Below are 24140 nucleotides of genomic sequence, written 5' to 3' on the forward strand. Positions count from 1 at the left end.
AACCATATTAAAAATAATAATAATAACTAAAACTAATTTTAAATACCTTGTGGCAATGTGGTGGCGCAGTAGGTAAGGCTGTCACCTCACAGCAAAAAGGTTGCTGGTTTGAGCCTCGGCTGGGTCAGTTGGCATTTCTGTGTGGAGTTTGCATGTTCTCTCTGGATTTCCTTTGGGTGCTCTGGTTTCCCCCACAGTCCAAAGACATGCGGTACAGGTGAATTGGGTAGGCTAAAATTGTCCGTAGTGTATGAGTGTGTATGAGAGGGTATGAGTGTTTCCCAATGATGGGTTGCAGCTGGAAGGGCATCCGCTGCATAAAACATGTTCTGGATAAGTTGGTGGTTCATTCCACTGTGACGACCCCGGATTAATAAAGGGACCAAGCCAAAAAGAAAATGAATGAATGAATTAAACACCTTGTTCACTTTCATACAGCATCTTCTTTACTGGGCTTTGGACTTGGAAGTGACTTTGGAAGTGTATTTCTATCACATTTTCAAAAAGTTTTGAGATGTAAAGAAAAATGTAAGGACTGCAATTCTTCTGTAATCATATTAAAGCATGATGCCTTTATGTGGAGTTATTCCACTGTAAATCTTAATAACCCAGTCAAAATGCTTTGAGAATGACTAAATAAGTAAAAGTTGATTTAAAATTAAACAAATTCTAACAGATTATTTCATTTCGTATCAAATGTGATCAGATTGTGCTTCAGGGAAGCCAACAGTACTCTTTTGTCTACTTAATTTTCTAGCAATTTGGTATTTACATAAACACAAAGTAAAAATAGCAATAATATATATTTTCTTTTTCATCATTTTGTTTGAACAAGATCATTATGGAAATCCCTTATTCAGTCTTTAACGTTATTTTTCTTCACTTGTGCTCATCTTTGTAGCAAAAGTCTCAAATGGACTGAAGGTATTGTGTTAGAGACAAACTGTTGTGATTAGTGAAGCATCTGTTTATGATCTATGATTGATTACATGGTGTTCTCTGATTGGCTGGTTAGCTGTTAAATCACACTGCACACTCTCACAAATAAAGGTACATGAGCTGTCACTGGAGTGGAAACTTTTCAAAAGGTACACATTTGTGCTTGAGAGTCCATATTGGTACCTCAAATGTATATAATAGTACCTACGAGTTTTAAGAGGAACACTTTTGTACTTTTTAGGTGCTAATATGTACCCTTGAGGTATTAATATGGACCTTTTAGGTACAAATTTTTACCTTTTATAAAGGTACCACCCCAGTGACAGCTCGCATACCTTTATTTCTGAGTGGAATAGATGCTTTTTTTTGTTCTGTTTCTAGCCCAAATGTCTACATATTCTTAAATCAAAAAGCTTTTTTTAACAAGCAAACATATTATCTTGTATCAAGACTTAATTTTGTCAAGACTAAGTGAGTTTTTCCTTAAAACAAGCTAAATAATCTGCCTATGATGTAAGCAATCTCATCTCAAAAGCAAAAATGAGATTATTTAGATTACCCCATTGGAGATTATTTTGCTTGTTTTAAGGAAAAACTCATTTAATTTTGTCATATTATTTCATAAAACAAGACAATGTTTTTGCTTGTCTAGAAAAAGCTTCTTGATTTAGGATTTTTTTTTAGATATTTGGATTAGAAACAAGACAAAAATATGATTCTGTCACGAAAGTAAAGGAGCAAAGTAAAGAGGCCAAATGAAGGAGGCTCATTCTTTATTCTCACACTGCAGATGCTAACTGTTTTCTCGCTTGTGAAGTGCTCAGTTTTTTCCACTTACAAACTCCGCCATGTAAACAGCAAAAGCACTATGGAAAGTCGCAACTGACTCCTAAAGGAAATGTTAGATGATTAAAATAATGAATAATTATTTTAATCATCTCAATTATTTTAATGAATAAATAATTCATTAAAATAAGCACAACCCTGTTAGACCATGCGCCAAAGCGCAAACAGTATTTTTCTGTCCTTAAAATAGCAAAAGTGGATTCTGACTCGCCCTTAATGCCCTTGCGCCTTGCGCTTTAGACTTTGCACCTATATCGTTAAAATAGAGCCCAAAATGTTTCTTCAATTATGGTGGAAAGCGAGTGAGTAACCTAAATTGCTTTTTACCCAACGCAGAGAACATCACGTGAAGGAATGGACAATTGTATTTCAAATGTACCCAATGCTATTATCTCAAATATATTCAAGTATACCAAAACTTGTTAAACAAATTTTCATGATTTTTCCAAAACATTTTGAGTTTTTTTATTTTTCAAAAACATTTCCAGTCATGAAAATCGGCATGTCAAAATTCCATGACTTTTCCAGGACCGTGTGAACCCTGTACTTTACTTTTTAAATAATGTTAATACTCTGGTTATGTATACGCATCTATGTTAAATTATGTTCCTCCACATGAATGAATATGAAGAGTGTAAACACTGCATCTGTGGCACACGATCTGTCAACCTGCCTCAATAAATCCTGACTTCGATGTGGGACGAGCAGTTTGTCAGGTGACATTTGGAGGTGGAGAAATCAGTGTTTCTAACACACCAGAGGCACAAAAGACACCTTTACACGAAGACAACAAGAAAATGACAACACTGCAAAGCTGGATGTTTAAAAAAAGCAATGTCAAATTTAATATGAATGATAATAAAACAACAACAACTGATGTATTTAACAGAATTAACAAAGAGTTCAACAACAAAAAATGATTCAAATTTAAAACACATTGACTTGATACATAAATATGGCTTTAATATGTGGCACATCAGACGAGGTCAGCGTGAAAGCAGCAGTGAGGATGAGGATGAGATGGACTCTCTCGTGAGGATATTTTTCAAGGCCTTATATCCACCCCTACCTATATAGTGTGTGAGTGTGAGAGAGAGAAAGAGAGTAATGATTATAGAAGATTATATAAATATGAAAACATACTGAAGGGTTCGATTATTTCTAAAACCTTTAAATAACCAACTTCTAATAGTAAAACATTCTGAATTTTATTGTTTATAATCACACTTGATAAGAGCAGTCTGCAAAAACACTTTGATTGACATTCTCCCTTTGTATGTGTCATCAGAGGGAGAAAGCCCCGCCTATAAATAATAATCTCTCCCTCATTAGCATAGGACAATAGTCTTGTTTTTGAATCTGCCACTATGCTGATACACAGGTATTTGTAGCTCCTCCCTCTTTTTAAAAAAAAGAGCACAATCTCATTTAAATTTAAAGCGACAGTCAAAAAAATGACAAAATAAGCACAAAAGACTAAAAGGGTCAGTTTCAAAGAGTTCTAAAACATTATTTGTGAGGTATTTTGAGCTAAAATGCCACATGCACACTCTAGGGACATCAGAGACTTAATTTACATGTTGTAAAAAGGGGCATATTAGTTCTACTTTAAATACATTCAATTAATTTAAGTACAAAAATGGTCAGATTTCATATATTTTAAGGTGTGCAGTAAGGAATACAATTGCAAACAACATGATTTATAGAAAGGACTGGAGGTTTTTAGTTGTTTTCAGATGATGTTTTAATACGTTGAGTGTTTTAAAGTGTTTTTTTAATGATTTAATATTAATATTATGGTTCTGAGTGTGCCAGTTTAGGTTCAGTTCAAAACACAGTTCAGATTTTTTTATTATAACGTGTTAAAACGTGTCATGTTGGGGGCGTGTACACAGCTCGCTGTTTTAGGGGCGTGTTGCTTCACATGAAAATTAGTTTCAAATTCCCGCCCGACGTAACAAGGGGGCGGCGCCAAGAGCTTCCCCGCTCTGTGTTTGGCAAGAAACAGGCAGACAGAGAGAAGCAGCATGAGAGGATCAGCATTCAGCCGTACATGTACACCCCGGACACAGACCAAGCAGAGAGTACACAATCATTTGTGTCTTTTCTTAGTTTTACAGCCAACTGTGTGCTAGTTTAAAGTTCCGAGCTTGTACACCGAGACTAATAACCACGCACACTGAATTAACTTTGAATGAGGCACCGGATGACCCGCTTAGAGCCTCGACACGGCACACCAGACATGCACATTCGCATGTTCAGATGGCGCTCTGTGGCGCGGCAGAAACATGAAGTCTCCCGAATCCTGGCTGGGCGCCGCGGACAGCCGCCGACTTGAAGCGCCGTTGTGTGTACCCTGATAGAAACCTATGTTTAGAATTTTAAAATCCATGTCGTGTGCGACCTGCAGGCAAGTTTGTTATTTTATTTCCAATGGAGCGACACTGACGTGAGGCAAAGGCGCTCGCACTTTACAGCTGCACCTTGTTAAGATCACACTCATGGGGAGCTTCTGTGACCTTAAGAAATGCAAACAGCTGAAGTTTAAGATAGACACAATGAAAAGTACGCTAGTTTGCAAACCTACCTACAAACAAACTAAGTTAGAAACAATAATTCCAATTAGAGCGATCAGGTGGTGAATGCTGATCTTGTGTTGAGCCCAATGAGCCTTACATCTAAAAACAGAGCAAGGGTGTTCCTCTAGTGACATCGCTTTGACTCTGATGCTGAAAATGGCGGACGTGAAACGACAAACTGAGGATTAGGTGACGCATACCTGTCAGTCAATATTGGTGGGTGGGGGGACCGCACCTCTACGTCAAGTTGCGGTAGATCTAAAAACTGCTCCAATTGGTCCACTGTTTTTATATTGTTAAATTGAAAAAAAGGATTGTGTGTGTTTATATCACCCCAATATGACGGTCTTTACACTATACTTACACAGGTGCCCTTTAAATCGTTAATTTGCAAAACATCTAATAACATAGGCAACAGTTTTTTTTTTTTGTTTTTTTTTGCAAATGAACGCTTTATTTAGCCTCACAAACTGCAGGGCCATTTTGTAAATGTTTTGGACTCTACACTTGGTGAAATACCAGCCAGGAGCATGACCTGTGACAGACAGGAATCAGCCTGGAATATTTGATCAGTAATCACAGACGAATTTAAAGTGAAAATGAGCGTCAGCCAGGGGTCATATCTGACACAGTCTCCTTCTGATCAACACCTGTGGCAGCCGAGCCTCTGATGGAGCTGAGTTTAGCATTTGGATGGTCTCTTTATTATGAGGGCCTACTCACACTATGCTATCCGAACCGTGCCCAGGCCCGTTTCCCGGATCGTTTGAGAAGTGTGAGTGCGCTGAATCAAGTACGGTTCACTTGGCCGGCCCTGACCCGGTTGGAAGAGGTGTGCCTGAGCCCGGTTCACTTGGGCTTTGGCGCAGTACGTTTGTAGTGTGAGTGCAAAACGCACCAAAGCCCGAAACTGAAAGCAAGAAGTAACTTTAAGGCACTGTTTCATATGGATTTATTAATCATTCTTACTGTTCAGTGAACGCAAACTGCCGTAGTTTATTAAAGACTCAAACCCCTCACTGCACGACAGCTGCGCGGCTTCAGCAGACCTCCTCATTCTTGCAGCACGAGGGCTTTATGATTGTTTATGAGTGCCAAAAGTGGCGGATCTGTTCGGCGAAATATCTGACTGCGTCACCGCATCCCTAAGGACTGTTTGGCAAAATATTTGACTGCATATCAAACGACTGAAACGATATAACTAGAGAAATCTCCACTGTGCTGCTGAGTGACAGCGCTTCTCACTGAACAGCGCAGCATCGATGACGTAAGCGTGCCCAGGCCTGATTGTGGTGTAAGTGCGGGCCGTCGGGGGAGACGGGAGGGGGGACAAGCGTGCTTTGGCCCGGTTCGAGGCAACTGTACTTAGTGTGAGTACGACCTAAAGCTTGACTTTCAACCCAAATTTGTTGAATGCAGTGTTCTCTCGCATTAACACGGTTTACTTTTTGTGGCTTCGCAGTTTCATTGATTTTTTTTTCGTGCAACTTGACATGCTTTTTTTTTTACAGCGCATTGTGATCTGCATCCTGACTGGCTGTAGACCATTTATCAGTCAATCTCCTCCGTGCCGTGTCTCCTGTACAATACAGATTGATTTCAGCTTACCAAATTGACTAAGGCCCCATTTACACTAGTGCGTATTAGTTTTAAAACGGCGTTTTAGAATGAAAACGATCCGCGTCCACACTCGCGTTTTACCCAGCGTTTCTAAACCGCTCTCCGTCCACACCAAAACGCTGAAAACGCATATCACGTGACCACACACACACTCTCAGGCAAGCGCTGCAGCCCATGTACCTAGATGAGAGCTGTGCTAGTCGGACTTCTCATCAAGCATCTCCCGGTGGATCTAATCTCACTATATTTATTAAAAGGGATATTTCATTCATCTTGTTGTCTTTATCTAACGACATATTCCCCGACTTTGGTCATTGGAATATATTAGCCTACTTGTTCTCAAGTAACGTGTTTTGGCTAAGCGCAAAGATAAGTTAATGATTAATGAAACCACGTAGCCTATTCTGTATTATTGACTGATCGCTTGCCTTTATTTCCTATAATGTATAAACTTATTGTATGTTATACTTTTATAATGGCCATTATCGATTATTAAAACTGATATTCAGCAAAGAGAGGGTGTGTTTCGTATTTTCACTGAAATTGAAAGGAGGCAGTTGTTATAGGCTCCGTTTTGTTATAAATATCCACACAGTGAAGATGACGCTCATATATGCAGCACAACGCCTTAACATGTCTGCTGTCTGTTAAGTTGCAAATATTATAATGAAAATAGGCAGTTCATTAAATCATGTTTACATTTTTTTTGTTGAGAAAGTGAAACAATGTAGCCAAGGTGAATGAAGTTATAAAATACACTGTTCTTTGAAGATTTACCAGTGTCCTCGGTATAGTCTGTTTTCCATATCAAACTGAGAAAAAGAGACTGCAGCCTTGATCAAACTTGCGAAGTCTGAACTTACAAGGAGAGGATGCAGGACTGAACTGTGTGTGTTAGGCTATTTAATATTCAGGAAAAGCCCCAATCAGAGAGGTGATTGCAGCCCCGCCTCCGTTTTCAGATGTCTCCGTTTTTGCTCATCCACACTGAGATGAAGCAGCAGCGTTTTAGAATGAAAACGGCCTCTCCAGCGTTTTCGGCACTCGAGAACTCCAGCGTAGTGTGGACGGTTGGCGTAACCGTAGCAAAACTTATGCGTTTTCAAACTAAAACACATTAGTGTAAACGGGGCCAAACAGTGTGACTCTGAAGTGCTGTACTGTATGTTTGCAAGTTTACTCCCCACAATGTTGACGAAACGTTTGGAATGTGTTGCAGGTCTGAATGACAGGAAAGGATGCACATTTACAACTGAACTGAAGTTGACCAGACAACACATGTGATATTTTGTGTGTTCATATTATCTGGAATGAGATACATGTTTGGAAATCACTACTTTCTTTTTTGATTTGCCTTTTCCAAACTGTCCCAACCTTTTTTAATTTGGGGTTGTTGATTATCAGACAAATCCCACTTTGAATCCCTCTGTGGTGATTATGTGATAATGGGACTAGATGCTGCTTTGTTCACGCTTTGTTTGTTCAATCTGCTCAACACTAGTGAACATGGCTTGGGTATAATCCTAACATGTTTTGAATCATGAGTGTATATACACAGCAGACACACTGAATGAATGAGGATGTGCGTTCACGCTCTCACCTCCTGATGTGTCCGGCATCCAGCTGCTCCTGTAAAACAGACGCTCTCTTCTGCAGGAAACTGACCTGCACACAAACACAGCTCCAGCTTAGAGGAACAGTGTGGGGTTAACATTCAATTCAGAAATAATTACAAAGAAACTGCCCACAAACACACTGAATTAACTAACTTTCAAAAAATGATTTGTTTCAGATACTTTTTTAAAATGACCTTTCAATGCATTTAAGTCGGTGGTTCTCAAACTGTGGTACGTGTACGAGTTCACACTTAGCTGATAATCAATAAAGCGTATTTGGCATGCTGTCCCGGGAGAGAGCCCTGAGCTCGTAATATCCTCGAGCCCGGGGCTCCCTCCCGTTAGAAGGGCGAGAGGGGAGCTCGAGGTCAGGTAGGTCTCAAAAACTCCCCTGCTTGTCACCGTGAGAAGTGTGAACTGAGGTTGTATTGGGTGATAATTTGTTTTAGTCGATTTGGCTATGGTTCATGTTTTGGACGGTGGGAGGAAACCGGGGAACCCGGGGGAAACCCACGCGAACACGGGAAGATCCTGCAAACTCCGGCACAGAAACACCGACCGGCCCGAAAGGTTGGACCGGCGGTGTTCTTGCTGTGAGGCAACAGTGCTAGCCACTGGGCCACCGTGTCGCCCAATCAGAAAAGGAGGAGGATGAAGGGGTGGAAAGGGGGGAGCTTCAAGACGAAGATAACTGGAGTGACAAACTCAGGTTATTTATAATGCTTCTGTAATCATCTAATAGGGCTGATTACGGAGCTAATAAGGAGCCAGCCGTGTTTTCCAAGCAACATTTCCAGGTTTTGATGAATCGGCACAGGAGTTTTTTATTTATTTTTATTTTTTTTACTTTTTAAGAACAGTAGTCAACCATTTTTAATTAACTTTTAAAAGTACATTTTAATTAAAACATTGACATTTTATTTTGTTTGTTTGTTTTTTACCTGTAAGCACAGTACAGTGTTAATGATCAAACAATTTATAATGTTTAAATTGGTTGACAATAATAAATATTCTTAATAATAGGAAATAATTTGTCTCAATTTTACTATATTTTAATACTGGCGCAGTAGGTAGTGCTGTCGCCTCACAGCAAGAAGGTCGCTGGTTCGAACCTCGGCTCAGTTGGCATTTCTGTGTGGAGTTTGCATGTTCTCCCTGCCTTTGCGTGGGTTTTCTCCCCCACAGTCCAAAGACATGCGGTACAGGTGAATTGGGTAGGCTAAATTGTCCGTAGTGTATGAGTGTGTGTGTGTGAATGTGTGTGTGGATGCAACCCAGAGATGGGTTGCAGCTGGAAGGGCATCCGCTGCGTAAGAAAACTTGCTAGATAAGTTGGCGATTCATTCTGCTGTGGCGACCCCAGATTAATAAAGGGACTAAGCCGACAAGAAAATGAATGAATAATATAATATAATAATATAATAAAATAATATAATATAATATATTATAGTAAAATATATATATATATATATATATATATATATATATATATATATATATATATATATATATAATATATATATATATATATATATATATATATATATATATAACATAACATAATAATATAATATAATACAATATAATGTAATACAATATAATATAATATAATATAAAATAATTACATAACAAAACATGATTTAATATAATATAATATAACAATATATAATAGTATATTATATAATAAAATATAATATAACATAATATAATAATATAATATAATAAAATATAATATAATACAATATAATATAATATAATAAAATATAATATAACATAATATAATAATATATTATAAAATAATTATATAACATAACATAACATAACATAACATAATATAATATAAGATAATATAATGTAATATAATATAATATAATATAATATAATTGCAACAAAGGAAGCCTATTCTTAACAGTCGACTTCTGATATATAATCAGTATATATGAATAATCAGCCTTTTCGAGTTTTAAATGCCAGCCCAGATTATTTGACTTGCTTTTGAAGTGCTCACATTATGAGAAATTGCAGTCTCTGATCTTTTTGCTAATAAAACATACACATTTCACTGGAGGACTTATTAAAAAACGATTAGCAAAAAAGGCTAAATAAGAACTTTTACAAATTTTGACCACATATTTACGCATCAATGATGGCCAGTTGACCATAACTTTGTCAGTTCAGTCACAATTAAGACAAACAAAGCAAAGCAAAGCATGATTTATGCAACTATTTTAATGTCAGTTGCGTATGTGTCAATGTGTGTATAGCAGAAGTGTTTACATTGCACCGTCTTAGCAAGCGAAAGTGATTTCTTGACAAAAATATCTCACGTTAAGGGGACACACTTGGATTTTTTAGGTTCGTATGAAGCCTGAAAAGAATGTGCATTGTTCTGCGACCGTGTTCCTGGAAACCAAGATACACAGAGCAAACCTCAAAGCAAATCTAACGTTACCATCCTTGCAAATGCATGCCTGGGACTCTGAAAAGAATGACTATGGTTAGATTCCTAAACGGCTGCTGGTTTCGTTAAAATAATGCACTGCAATGTGCGATGCTGAAAATATTCAAGGACAGCGGAGGCCACGCTGGTCACCAATTACAATGCATAAACATATCAGATCACAGAGTTGTGGCTGCGATTCCAGAAGAATCTAGTCAGAGCTATTCAGAGGCGTGCGCCAGGCTCTTTGAACTGCCATCTCCAAATGTTGTTTGAGGGGCCCTGGACCCAGCCTGACAAAGAGGGGCTATTGTTTAGATTCGAAATGTTTAACAAAAATGCCTCGCCGCAGACTTGTGTAGAACAAGGCCGACTGTAACTAATAAGACCCTGGCCGGAGCCCTTGAAGCCCGTATTAATGTGGTTGGCGGGTGTAATTGCACATAAGGAGATGAACTGGACCGGAGACTTCAAAGGCCCGTGGCCAAATTAGATCCATGTCTATGGAGGAACTCGCAGCACTTGTTACCCCCTCCCTACAGAAGAAATCAAATAAACAAGAGCCACTTGAGTTCAAAGACGTGAGGTCTGACTGCTCGCCATTATTAGCTGAGGGAGCGGAAGATAATGCTGTGATCACAGACACCAAACACACCGAATGTGGACTGATCACATGAGCAGAGGTCGAGCTAGCTAGGAAACCGAGCTGAATACATCCTGTACTTTTCTGTAATTACTTTTAAGAGGGGTTTAAGACATGATTAAACTGAAACAATAACATGTTTCACTTTACACTAAAGCACAAGCTCTGGTTCTGTAATCAAATTATTTATTACTTATTTTTTTTACTGAAATAATCACTGGAAATAAGAGACTTTTTAAATATTAAATAAAAAACACTGTTTTAGGTATGGTCGCACGGTGGCGCAGTGGGTAGCACGTTTGCCTCACAGCAAGAAGGTCACTGGTTCGAGCCTTGGCTGCGTCAGTTGGCATTTCTGTGTGGAGTTTGCATGTTTCTTCCGGGTGCTCCAGTTTCCCCCACAGTCCAAAGGCATGTGGTACAGGTGAATTGGGTAGGCTAAATTGTCCATAGTGTGTCCAATTGTCCATAAATTGTCCATAAATTGTTACTATGACCATTTATGTGAAGCTGCTTTGACACAATCTACATTGTAAAAGCGCTATACAAATAAAGCTGAATTGAATTGAATTGTATGTACATTTAGTCATTTAGCAGATGCTTTTATCCAAAGCGACTTACAAATGAGGACAAAGAAGCAATTTACACAACTATAAGAGCAACAATGAATTTTGCGAAGTGCTGTAGGCAAGTTTCAGGTATGTAAAGAAAGCGTAAGAAACAAAACATTAGTAATGTTTTTTTGTGTTTGTAGTTAGCTGTGGAGCCAGAGAGGGAATTGCAGATTGGGAAGGAAAGTGGAGACTAAATAGTTGAGTTTTTAGTCGTTTTTTGAAGACAGCGAGTGACTTTGCCGTTCTGATGCAGTTAGGGAGTTCATTCCACCAACTGGGTAGATTGAGCGCAATAGTTCAGGAAAGTGATTTCTTCCCTTTTTGGGATGGAACCACGAGCCAACGTTCATTCACAGAGCGCAAGTTTCTGGAGGGCACATAAATCTGCAGAAGTGAGAGCAGATAGGAAGGAGCGCAGCCAGAAATCGCTTTGTAAGCAAACACCAGAGCTTTGAATTTGATGCAAGCAGCAACTGGCAGCCAGTGCAAACGGATGAGTAGCGGAGTGAAATGTGCTCTTTAATCTTCATTAAAGACCACTCGTGCTGCTGCGTTCTGGAGCAGCTGAAGAGGTTTGATAGAGTTAGCTGGGAGCCCAGCTAGTAGGGAGTTGCAATAGTCCAGTCTGGAAAGAACAAGAGTTTGAACAAGGAGTTGAGCTGCATGTTCAGATAGGAAAGGTCGGACCTTTCTAATGCTATAGAGTGCGAATCTGCACGATCGAGCAGTTCTAGAAATGTGGTCAGAGAAGTTTAGTTGGTCATCAATCGTTACTCCAATATGTGTGTGATTGTGTGTGTATGGATGTTTCCCAGTGATGGGTTGCAGCTGGAAGGGCATCCACTGCATAAAACATGTGCTGGATAAGTTGACGGCTAATTCCGCTGTAGCAACCCCAGATTAATAAAGGAACTAAGCCGAAAAGAAAGAATGAATGTTTCGGGTATACTTCAATCCACAAGGGATGTGATACGTGATGTAAGGTCTTTAAAAAGCCAGGGTCATTGTAAAAAAAAATGTTCAAAGTGTTCTCAATATGTCATCGTGTTCTCAAAAACAGAAGGCAAAGAACAAGGTGTTTTAGCAACAGTTTGAAATACAACACTGCATCAACCTCAATTACTATTTTATTAATTATTTTTTTTTTTACATAAAACAGCTTGTGGTTTAAATAACGGCTCCCAAAAACTGGAACACTGCAAAAAAAAAAAGTTTTTTTTATTTATTACGGTTATTTTTTCCCTGTGTAAATAGAAAACAAGCTTAATATTATTTAATCAAGCAAATTGACATTAGATTAGCCATGCTTTTTGTGAAATTGATCAAAATGAAGCAAGTTTATGACTAATGGCTAAACAAGTACAAATATCTGCCAGTAGAGTCAGAAAAATCAGGTCCTGTTTACACGAATACATTTTCGTTTTAAAACGCAAAAATTTTGCTACAGTTACGCCATCCGTCACACTACGCCGGAGTTTTTGAGCACTGAAAACGGAGCGTTTTGAAAATGCTGAAGAGGCCATTTTCATTCTAAAACACTGCTGCTCTGTCTCAGTGTGGATGGGGGAAAACGGAGGTGTGGCTGCAGACATTCGCCTCTCTGATTGGGGCTTTTTCATCAATATTAGGTAGCCTACACACAGTTCAGTCTTGCATCCTTTCCTTGTAAGTTCAGACTTCTAATTTTATTTAAGAGTAGATGTGCTCAAAGTGCGCTGCACGCCTGAGTGTGTGTGTGTGTGTGTGGTCTTGTGATGTGCATTTTCAGCGGTGTAGTGTGGACGAAGAGTTGTTCAGAAACGCTGGGTGAAACGCCAGTGTGGATGCGAATCGTTTTTATTCTAAAATGTATTAGTGTAAAAAGGGCCTCAGACAAAAAATAAATATTCATATCACATTCATAGATACACATTATTGCCAAAGATTTTGGAACACCCACCCGAATAATTGAATTCCATGGCCACAGTTATATAAAATAAAGCACCAGGCATGCCGATTTTTTTACTAACATTTGTTGCAAGTATTGGTCACTCTCAGAAGCTCAGTGAATTCAGTCATGATACTGTGATAGGTTGCCACCTGTGCAGTAATTTAATTTGTGAGATTCTAGAAAATATTGCATGGTCATCTGTTGGCCATGTATCAGAGACGTTGCTAGACCTAAACCAGCTTCCCCTGGTAAAAAAAATAATAAAAAATAATAATAATAATAATAATAATTATATATATATATATATATATATATATATATATATATATATATATATATATATATATATATATATATATATATATATATATAAAGAAAAGTATTTTATTATACAGTTTAGTTATTATACAATTTTTGTTCTAAACCAGTGGTTCTCAAACTTTTTTCATCAAGTACCACCACAGAAAAAAATGGTCTCTCCAAGTACCACCAAAATGAGCAGTATTAAAATACAGTATCGTAGTAGGCCCAGTAAAGCAGCTTCAACTCTGCACAGTTAAACAAATTGTGGCAGATTACCTCAGAAATATAGCCTATATGTCATATATAGCATATGATATAGATCATTTTTGATAAATTTTGAAAAGTGTGTAGCATGTACATGACATATTTCATTCCTCCACGTACCACTAGAAGGAAGCCTGCACTACCCAGTAGTGGTACACGTACCACAGTTTGAGAACCCCTGTTCTAAATAAATAACAGAGTTTAATCCTAAATGTAAAACAATCCAAAGACACAACTGGAGTGATGCTAAGATAATTTACGATTTTTTTCCATGAATATTAATTTCATTACATTGAAATTCTATAGACAACTCTATATAATACAAAAAGATGTTTTATAGAATTATCTGTTGTGCGATGTCTTAGACCCGACTCATGGACTCAAGAATTGACTGAGTTTATGAAGTCTTTATTAAGTCTTACCTCCCTGACTCATCATCACGTGACACATGGGACACGTGACCCAGTAAATTAGGTCTAGCGACGCCTCTGACATGTACTATAAAATCAATCAACAGCAACAGAACTCCAAATGCATGTGGCCTTCAGATGATCTCATTATCTCAAGTGTGCATAAAGAGCTTTATGCGATGGGTTTCCATGGCTGAGAAGCTGCATTCAAGACTTACATCAACATGTGCAATGCAAAGCATGGGATGCAGTGGTGTAAAGGCCGTAAATGGATGCAGTGAAGATGTGCTCTTTAGAGTGATGGATCATGCTTCACCGTCTGTCAGTCTGAGAAGTCTGGGTTTGATAATTGCCAAGAGAACAGTATTTGCCTGATTGCATTGTGCCAAGTGTAAAGTTTGGTGGAGGGGGATTATGGTGTGGGGTTGTTTTCAGAGATTGGGCTTGGCCTCTTAGTTCCAGTAACAATAACTTGTAATGCTTCAGCCTATTAAGATATTTTGGACAATTTCATGCTCCCAACTGTGTGGACTTAGTTTTGGAATGGCCCCTTTGTACCCCAATATGAGTGTGCAGCAGGGCTTAAAGTAAAGTTCATAAAGACATGGATAAGTGAGTTTGGTGTGGAGGAACTGAACTGGCCCGCACAGAGCATACCTGTCAACATTTAGATGTGAAAATAAGGGATATGCCCACCATAATAAGTGACCCCCCCCACCTCAAAACAATCCCCAAATTACTAAATATGTTCACTTACAGCTGTTTCATTGTACATAAACAGTTAAATGGTCAGTAATATGTTTTATTATTATTATTAACAAAAGAAAAATAAATATATACATTAGCAGCAAATACATTAGCAAACTTCAGCTTTTTAAAATTAATAGCTATTATAATAAAATAGAATCAAGCTATCAATCTCATTAGCCGTTTCTCCACTGTATAACTGTAACGAGGAGACTGACACGGAGGGATCCATTATGCAGTATTTATTAATCACAACTTCACTCAAACACACAATATGCACCTGGGTGCACACACACATCCACAGTAGTAGTAATGGTTTCAAGAATGACGGTGAACAGACACAGAGTGAGTTACCAGGCATGAGTAGAGAGCAGTGGGCGTGAATCAGAGTCCGTGTATCAGGCTTGGGTCAAAGGCAGGCAGCGAGTATCAGAGTCTGTGTATCAGGCGTGGGTCGTGGGCAGGCAGAAGGCAAAGCAAAGTAAGAGACAGACTGGAGTCGTACACAAGAGATCAGGCTGGATATAACGCTCAGTAATGCTGGCCGGGGCTGAACAAGACTTCGCACTGACTGAGTGTTTGAGTGCGGCTTATATGAGGTACGTGGGTCGTTAACAAGATTCAGATCAGGTGTATGCGCAATCAGTGTAGATGGATGATGTAATGCTAAAAGTCCGGAGATGGTGGCCTTTGCTGGCCAGCGAGGGGAATGACCAGGACCGAGTCGGTGACAATAACTTACACATTCTGATTGAAGAGCAACGAATGAATCTCTCATTTATTAAGATTTTTTTTTATTACATTGAATAAGAGGTGTCACTTTAAAAATACAGACGTAAAAATGAAAGCATTCAAGACGAAATTAGTTGTGTTTGGGGGGAAAAAACACCAAGATCGACATCCTTATATGTTAGTATAATTAATTATGTTTGTATAATGCCAGACTTTCTCTCCGCTTCTAATCGCGTGTACAGAATCTGTTTGGGAAACAGCATCTGTTTATCACTATGGAGCACGTCAGTTGACAGTCATGCACCATTATATGACTGTTTTGAGGATTGTATAGAATGGGTGACGGCACCTGTAATAGAAAGGAAATGGAATTGCGCTGTTTTTAATATTTATTCATGTGTTTTCATTCCTAAACAAAGCGAAAACACAGAAGACTCACGTTTCAGAGCAAGGGGCGACCCCGGTTGGTTCGACGGTATGGGTTGCGCATAGGGAGGCTCGGCTGTTCAGAGAAAGACTAAAAATACGGGAGAAATACGGGAAAATACCTTTACATGATAATAGCGGGATAGAACAGTAAAATGCGGGAGAATCCCTAGAAAAACGGGAGGGTTGACAGGTATGGCACAGAGTCCTGACCTTAACTTTACTGAACACATTTAGAGTGGCAAATGAGAGTTAGACATTTTTGTCAGAAAAATGGTCAAAAATTTCCACAAATACACTTCTAACCCTAAAGTCCTCACAGAAGAGTTAAGTTGTTATAGCTGCAGTGAGTATATTAAACCCTTCATATTAAACTCTTCGAAATAAGATTCTGATGTTTTAAAATTCATGTGCATGTGAAGGCAGATGTCTAATCTAGAGGCAATATAGTGTATTTGCTCTTTAGTTTTGTTCAATTCCTCAGAAATTGGACTGAACTTCTTCATTTTGCATTACCAAGTGTTTCTTGACATAGAGAAGTTTGAATATTAAACTGAAAAGTTGAGGAACGTACAACGTGTAAAATAACCATTGAACATGTCTTGGTTTTTCATGGTAAATCTATTTCCAAACGTGCTGTTGACATAAAATTGACAGAGATTTTTTGAAAAACAAAACAAACTAAAATATTAGTTCTACGTAATAACAATGGAATGACACAAGGAGAAGGTACTGAACTACTGAAATTAATTTTATACTTGACAACATACAGTACATAATGACATCTTCAAGAGGCATCTTGCATGGGGAATGGAGTTGTAAGCATTGCTCAAAAGTGATTTATTCTCATGGTTCAATAGAGTTAAAAAATTGTTTGATGGTTCTGTGGGTCTCGTCTATCAACCCTGACCTTTAGTTCTTCAAATCAGGTGATTAGCAGAACCATTCTAGCAGCTTTGCTTTCTTTTCTGAAATAAAGTTTTCTTGGCTCTGTTTAGGATCACTATCTTGTTGAAATGTCCCCGGTTTCACCTTCATCATCTGATAATGTAGGTGTTGGTGTGAAGCAGCTAATATTATTTTACTCTGACAAGGGGCAGGCTTGCTTTTTAACTACTGAGATATTTCCGCTGCTGTCTGGGCTTTCCATGCCTTTTCACACCTGCCTTTCTTCATGTCTTCAACACATTCTCCCTGTGTCATTTCATTTTATTTCACACAACTTAATCCCTAAATAAAATCTCTTTGTTTGTATGGATTACTTTAGTTTTACTGACATCTGGTAAAAATTTCAAGTCAACGGCATCTTTAGATATTTCCCACTTAGATTTGCTTGGCATTTAAAGCAGGTTTGGCATGCTGTCCCGGGAGAGAACCCTGAGTTTGGAGATATTTGAGCCCAGGGCTCCCGCCCGGTCGATAAGCATATCAGGAGATCCGAGATCAGGAGGGTCTCGAAAGCTTCCCCTTTAGAAAAGGGGGAAAAGGAGGAGTTGAGGTGGAAGGGGGGATTCTTCCAAAACGAAGATAGAGCTGTAGGAGAAAAAGGATCCATTTATGGTAAACTAGGATTGCTCTGATTGGATTATTACTGTTTACAGATGAGCGGCCAGTCGTATCACGTGCTCCTCTCGAAATTAGTTTATGAAACTTCACTTATTATTTAAATATTATTATTTTAGAGCATGGAAACGGCTCTGATACAGGAATTTTTTAAGAGAAGAGAATAGAATAAGAATAAAAGAATAAACAACATTTGAAGGCTAGTGACCCGCTGAATCCACATTTTTGCAAAATAATATTGTAATCCTTGTGCCATGTTTAATAATGGATATAAAGTAAAATGTGGAAAAAAGTTGGAAAATTGTGGGAAAAAAATGAAGTCTGAGGGTTTTCTCAGGTAAATTTGAATGTGTGTGCATCACCAGCAACATTTCATTATGTTAGTTGACATTAGTGTCATGGCAAAATACTCTAGGCACACTTAACCCTATGCTAACCCTATTAAATGGCATGAAAAACACGACAAAAACCCATTTGCTAAAACAAAATGCATATAATTTTAGCATGCTTGGCTGCTTCTACAAGACTTTGATCTTTATTTGAGTATCGTGACTTGTGTGTCACAAGACTTGTATCAGAGCTCTTCCTATATAGAGCTGATTATGTGAACGTCAAAACTTATTACAAACCATGCACTGCAATTAAAGTTGAGGTCATAACAAATTAGGCAAAAATACATCTTCATTTATCAGCCATTAATCATAATTTGTGTTGTAGCAACATCTAATGAAATGTATCTACACATACTGTAAGTGCAGTTGTACAGAACTGTAGCCTGACTTGATCATTTCCAGTGAGCTTGTATTTTTTTTAAGCATTTATGTTTTTAGTGTGTGAGGTCTAGACTAGCTGAGTCTTCAGACTTTGTTTAGATGTGGTTGGGGTGTTAGTTGTTCTCATAGCTTTCGGGAGTTGGTTCCACCACTGCGGGACAAAGATTTGAAGTTCTATGATCCGGACAACGGGAACTCTTCATGTGGAGAAAAGGGAGGGTTGTGCGGCCAGAATTAGCTAATTGTAGCCAGCCTGGGGTGGGCTGTTTGATGAAGCATTAAACGTGAAGAAGGGCAAACCACTGGCTTTTGTGTTTTGAATATGATTAGAAGGAACTGAAATCCAGCAAAGAGACTTGGAGTGACATGAGGTTTCTTTTTGGTTTTGCTTCACACATCCATACATCCAACCATCCTCTGATCTGCTTGTCCTACAGTATGTAAGTTTGCAGTGATTATACAGCCTAGCATTTCTGAAGGGAAATACCATGAATGCAAGGCTTCTTTTTCATTCTTTTTTATCTTTAGTATATAACTGAACTCTGTTCAATTGTGTTTTAATAATGTTGATAAATTACAAATGAAGACTTCTTTAGACTTACATAAACAAATGCATTGGACCTGTTTCCACCAGGCATTAAGATGCATCTCTGTGATGTGCTATTGACTAAACCAGGGGTGCTAAACCCGGTACTGGAGGGCCGGTGTCCTTCTGAGTTTAGCTCCAACTTGCTTCAACACACCTGCCAGGAAGTTTCTAGATAGTATAAATACCTTGTTTTTGTGTATTGTTTGCGCCATAATCACATGTTAGGTCAGTAGGCAGAGTTTAACTACTTTTTCGTTCAACACATTAATCGACATAAGCTTAACCCATCCAATCGAATGCGTGTTTGACTATTTTAAGTGGTTGAAATTGATATATAAATATATTTGGTAAGCAGTTGCCATCTGCAATTCTGGTTGGTCATGCTTTTTATGTGGTGATTAAACCTGACAATCGTGTGTTATCTTTTCCTTGTGTAAGCATGCAGCTTTGCCAGTGTCTTGTCTGTGGAGCTTGGTGTCTGTGGTTTGGTTTTGGCCCTTTGTCTGTGTCTAGACATAAAAAAATTAAAAATAAATAAATAAACTCATAAAATAAAAAAATCTAATAAACAAAATAAGTAAATACATAAAAAATCAATAAATAAATAAACAAATAAATAAATAAATAAAATAAATAAACAACTGAACAAAATAACTAACTAAATAAATAAATAAATAAACGAATGAACAAAATAAATAAATAAATAAATAATTTAAAAACTTAATTAATTAAATTAATAAAAATATAATAAATAAATAAATAAAATAAATAAACAACTGAACAAAATAACTAACTAACTAAATAAATAAACAACTGAACAAAATAAATAAATAAATAAATAAATAAATTATTAAATGAATAAATTAATTAATTAATTAAATAAAAAAATAAATAAATAAATAAACAAATACACAAATAAACTAAATACATAAATTAATTAAATAAATTAATAAAATGACAAATAAATTTGAAAAATAACCAATAAACACTAAATAAATAAAATTAATGAATGAAATAAAAAATAAATAAATAAACAAAACATCTAAATAAATAAATAAATAGTTTACAAAAAACTAAAATGATAAAAAATAAAATAATAAATACATATATTATATATAAATAATATTTTTATGTTCCATGTTTTGTCTGTAAGTTTCTGTACACACATGTGCTTTTAACCTCTCTTTTTAATCAGCTGATTTATGAGTTTTCATTGGCTGGTTGATTGTGTATTGTCAGGTTTGGTGTCAGAATACAGCCCTTTATGTTTGTTTTTGTGTGCCATTTGCTTCCTGTTAAACATCTGTCCTTCTTGTTATCCATTATCAGTTCAATGCCCTCTCTTATTACCCTCTTCTTTTGTTTCCCTATTTATTCTACCTGTGTTCTATGCAATGTGCCATATACACTACCTGACAAATAACTTCTAGTTGATCATTTGGAAGTGACAGAAGGTTGATTTTTCATAGGAATCCCTTGTTAAACTGTATCTTAATCATCACAAATACAGCAGAAGACCTGGAACCCACATGGACCCATGGTTTTCACAGTAATCAGTCAAGTTTGGTCAAGGAAAAATCATGGTTTGGGTTTACATTCAGTATGGGGGCGTGCGAGAGATCTGCAGAGTGGATGGCCACATCAACAGCCTGAAATATAATGACATTTGTGCTGTCCATTACATTACAAGCCACAGAAGAGGGAAGATTCTTCAACAGTATAGTGCTCTTAGTCAAACTTCAGCCTCCACATCAAAGTTCCTGAAAGCAAAGAAGGTTAAAGTGCACCAGGATTGGCCAGGACTGTCCCCAGACATGAACATTATTGAGCATGTCTGGGGCAAGATAAAGTAGAAAGCATTGAAGATGAATCCAAAGAATCTGGATGAACTCTGGGAGTCCTGCGAGAACGCTTTCTTTGCCATTCCAGATGACTTTATTAATAAGGGATTTTAGTCATTGTGGAGATTAAATTCATGGGAGTCATCCACAATATTCATTCTTTTTTAAAGAATTTTTTAACTTACCCACTGCACTCTAAATTGTAGTCTATGCCTCATCCTCAACCACCAAAACCGGTCACAACTGGTTCACATCCTGATCCTAAATTTTCCTGTATGAAATGTCATACTCTCTGCAAGTTTTTACTAACACTGTAGCTGCTATTCAACAAAATATCAGTCAGCTATGAGTGCACAATGTTCATCGTACTGGTGACATTGTAAATATAAATCGAAAATATTGATGTTATAATGCACATAATCCTTTATTTATACAGTTGAAGAATATATATTAATTATTATCCCTCCTATTAAATTTGAATTCTTTATCAAAAAGTTCCCAAGTGAGGTTTAAGCACAGAATTTCCCCCCAGTATTTCCTATTATATTTTTCTTTGGGAAAAGGTGTTATTTCTTTTTGTTTAGCTGGAATAAAATAAAAAGTGACATAAAAACTGTTGGTCAACATTATTAGCTTCACGGTAAAAAAAACAAAACAAAAAATCGAAAAATTTACGGTAAAAAAAAAAAACGGCAGCGGTGATTGCCAGTATTTCACAGTTAAAAATACGGCACAAACCGTAAAAGTATTTTCTCATTTTTACAGTAAACTACCGTACTTCATTAATTTATAGAGGTAATATGGCTGTATTTTGAATTACAAACATCTATACATCTTTTGTTACAAAGATAGACACGTTTACACAGCCATATGCAGGTGGTAATTGGAAAGTTACAACCAATGCTCATTACAAACAACCTTTCCCACAAGCAGAAAATAGTATCAGTGTAAAGAAAGCGCTCAGTGTCATTCACACAGCTTCTAAATACCAGTATGGTCAAACGCATAAATTAAAGTCATAAAATAAGCATTGTTTATCAACATTAGATGTAACATAAATCTCTAATGTACATAACTGATAGAGAAACAAATAAAAAGATCCATAATGTCAACAAAAAGTATAAAAAGTGACGTGCCATGCAGGGAATTATGGGAAAGTCAATTTACTAGGGTTGGGCATCTAAGCTATAATGCCGATCCGATACGCATCTCGATACAAAGAATACGATCCGATATATTAGCGATACATTTGTGACATATTGCGATGCAACACGATACGATTCACACCCATATCACGATACGATGCGATATTTCAGCACTAACTAATTAGATCAAGTTTATGAGATGATGTGAAAGAGGATGCTGTGCCATTGAATGAGTTTGATTATTTATAAACCAAGCAAAACCAAGACTTTTTTTACAAACTGGCTCTTCTCTCAGAGCCAGAGTGTCAGTTTACAGTAGAGGGCCATTTTAGAACATATAGCACATATTATTTAAGTATTTTCAAGATAAACAGAATGTATAAGTGCAATATATATTAAAAAAATATGTATATATTTGCACTCTTTCAACATAAATAAACGTAGCATTGCACAACAAGAATTGTGATTTAACTTTTCAACTATGAAAACAAGTTTTACAAAGATATATTTTGCCACTGATTATTCAAAACTTAAGGTCGTGAACTAGCAGTGTTATGCTGCTTTGAAACATCACTGTCACTGTAAACAACAGGCTAATAAAAATATAACAAACCAGCAATCTTCTTGCTGTGAGGTGGTCAAACTACCCACTGTGCCACCGTGACACCCATTATTTTTATCATTATTATTATTAATATTATTATTATTATAATTAAATAAAAATTAACAGGAGGAGGTGTTTAAAACCTTCGTTCTCCGTGACACTAGGCTGAATATCTTTGCAGGTGAACAATGCAATAGCATTCGTTATTGGCGTAGAGCGAGCAGAACTGTTGCGCACGGAAAAAAAACTTGCAATGCTTTTCTCACCACTTTTGGAGCTGGTTGAAGCAGTGCGAAAGCCGGGGATGCAGGAACACTGGAAGATGCTTTCACAACAACACCGTGGCGCTGCTTCAAGTGAGATTTCAGATTAGTCGTACTGCCCGCGTATTTTACAGATGCGCGGCACATTTTGCAAATTGCATCTGTCCTGTCATGTCGTCCATCCTTAAATCCATAATGTTGCTTGCCATACTTTAGATTTAAAACTCAGTGGGGAATAAAATGTTTGTTTTGCTTCTCGCACTTTCTGAGGGCGCACCACTAGCTTCATGCGCACACCTGATACACTGAGTTGTAGTGTGTGCACATCCGCAAATCCGTTGCTAAGGCTTACTTTATGTAGGTCGATTAAATTATGCGCCAAAAACAGGTTGACAACACTTGTTAATAAATAAAAAATACATTCTATATAAAAAATATAAGCTGTATCTCGGAAAAATCGATGCATCTCGCAAAAACCGATGCATCTTGATTTGCTTCCAAAATGTCATTCATCCTCTGCTGCTCAACCGATGCACTCGCATCGTGCACGCGCATGACCGCGTATCGATACATATCGGTTAATCTTCCCATCCCTACAATTTACGGTTATTCTGCGTATGTATTAAGGAAACATATACTGTTAACCAGGTTACGTTTTTTTACTGTAACATTTTTACAGTTATTTACCGTTAAAATCATGGCTGTTTTTTACAGTGTTTCTAAAGAAGTTATTGGTGACACCTTACAATGCGGGACACACAGTTAATGTGAGTTAATGTATTTACTGACATAAACAACCAATAAACAAATCTTTAAAATACTAATGAATCCTAAAAATCCATTAAAATGAGCTGAAAATGAAAAGCTGTAGTTGCTTCATAAAGATTTTAAATTTCACAGGAGGGCTAATAATTCAGTCTTCAACTGAATAGAAGTGATCCAGGCATGTTTAGGAATCAGCTGAGCCCATGTATACAAGATGATGCAATGTCCAGATGTGTCTGTGTTGGTGGCTTTGCTGACCCGTGTTATAAAAATAAATGTAAAGACTCAACATACATGTGTGTGTGTCCAGTGGGAACTCCTGTGGAGTGTGTATTTGTTTGATCACCTGGGACTTGAGCGAGGTGATGGTGTCCTCCAGCTCCTGCTGCAGCTCTGCAGGCATCAGGCCTTTGATCTTCAGCTCACACTCCTGACGAACATGTGTGATCTGCAGGAGGAAAGAGGAGAAAAGTTTAAAACATGCCTTG

At 37.4% G+C, this 24140-nt stretch overlaps 1 protein-coding gene across 8 annotated transcripts in view; it reads right to left on the reverse strand.

Moving 5' to 3' along the window:
* Window positions 1–2602: 2602 nt before the first annotated feature.
* Window positions 2603–24140, reverse strand: part of cep112 (centrosomal protein 112) — a 349706-nt gene continuing 328168 nt past the window's right edge. For 3 of the 8 annotated variants that reach the window (XM_087243167.1, XM_087243166.1, XM_087243165.1), the window contains 3 exons: window positions 23999–24100; window positions 7585–7649; window positions 2607–2854 (listed from right to left, as the gene is read on the reverse strand). In XM_087243167.1, the coding sequence (XP_087099293.1) occupies window positions 2851–2854; window positions 7585–7649; window positions 23999–24100 (171 nt within the window). In that variant the 3' untranslated portion in view covers window positions 2607–2850. Of the gene's footprint in view, window positions 5981–7117; window positions 7650–21732; window positions 22042–23491; window positions 24101–24140 lie in introns of those variants that run through there. The other 5 variants (XR_015479979.1, XR_015479977.1, XR_015479976.1 and 2 more) reach the window with 3 other exon arrangements.

The sequence above is a fragment of the Danio rerio genome, chromosome 3, assembly GCF_052040795.2.
Source record: "Danio rerio strain M-AB ecotype USA chromosome 3, GRCz13ab, whole genome shotgun sequence".
In the NCBI taxonomy this organism is placed as follows: domain Eukaryota; kingdom Metazoa; phylum Chordata; class Actinopteri; order Cypriniformes; family Danionidae; genus Danio; species Danio rerio.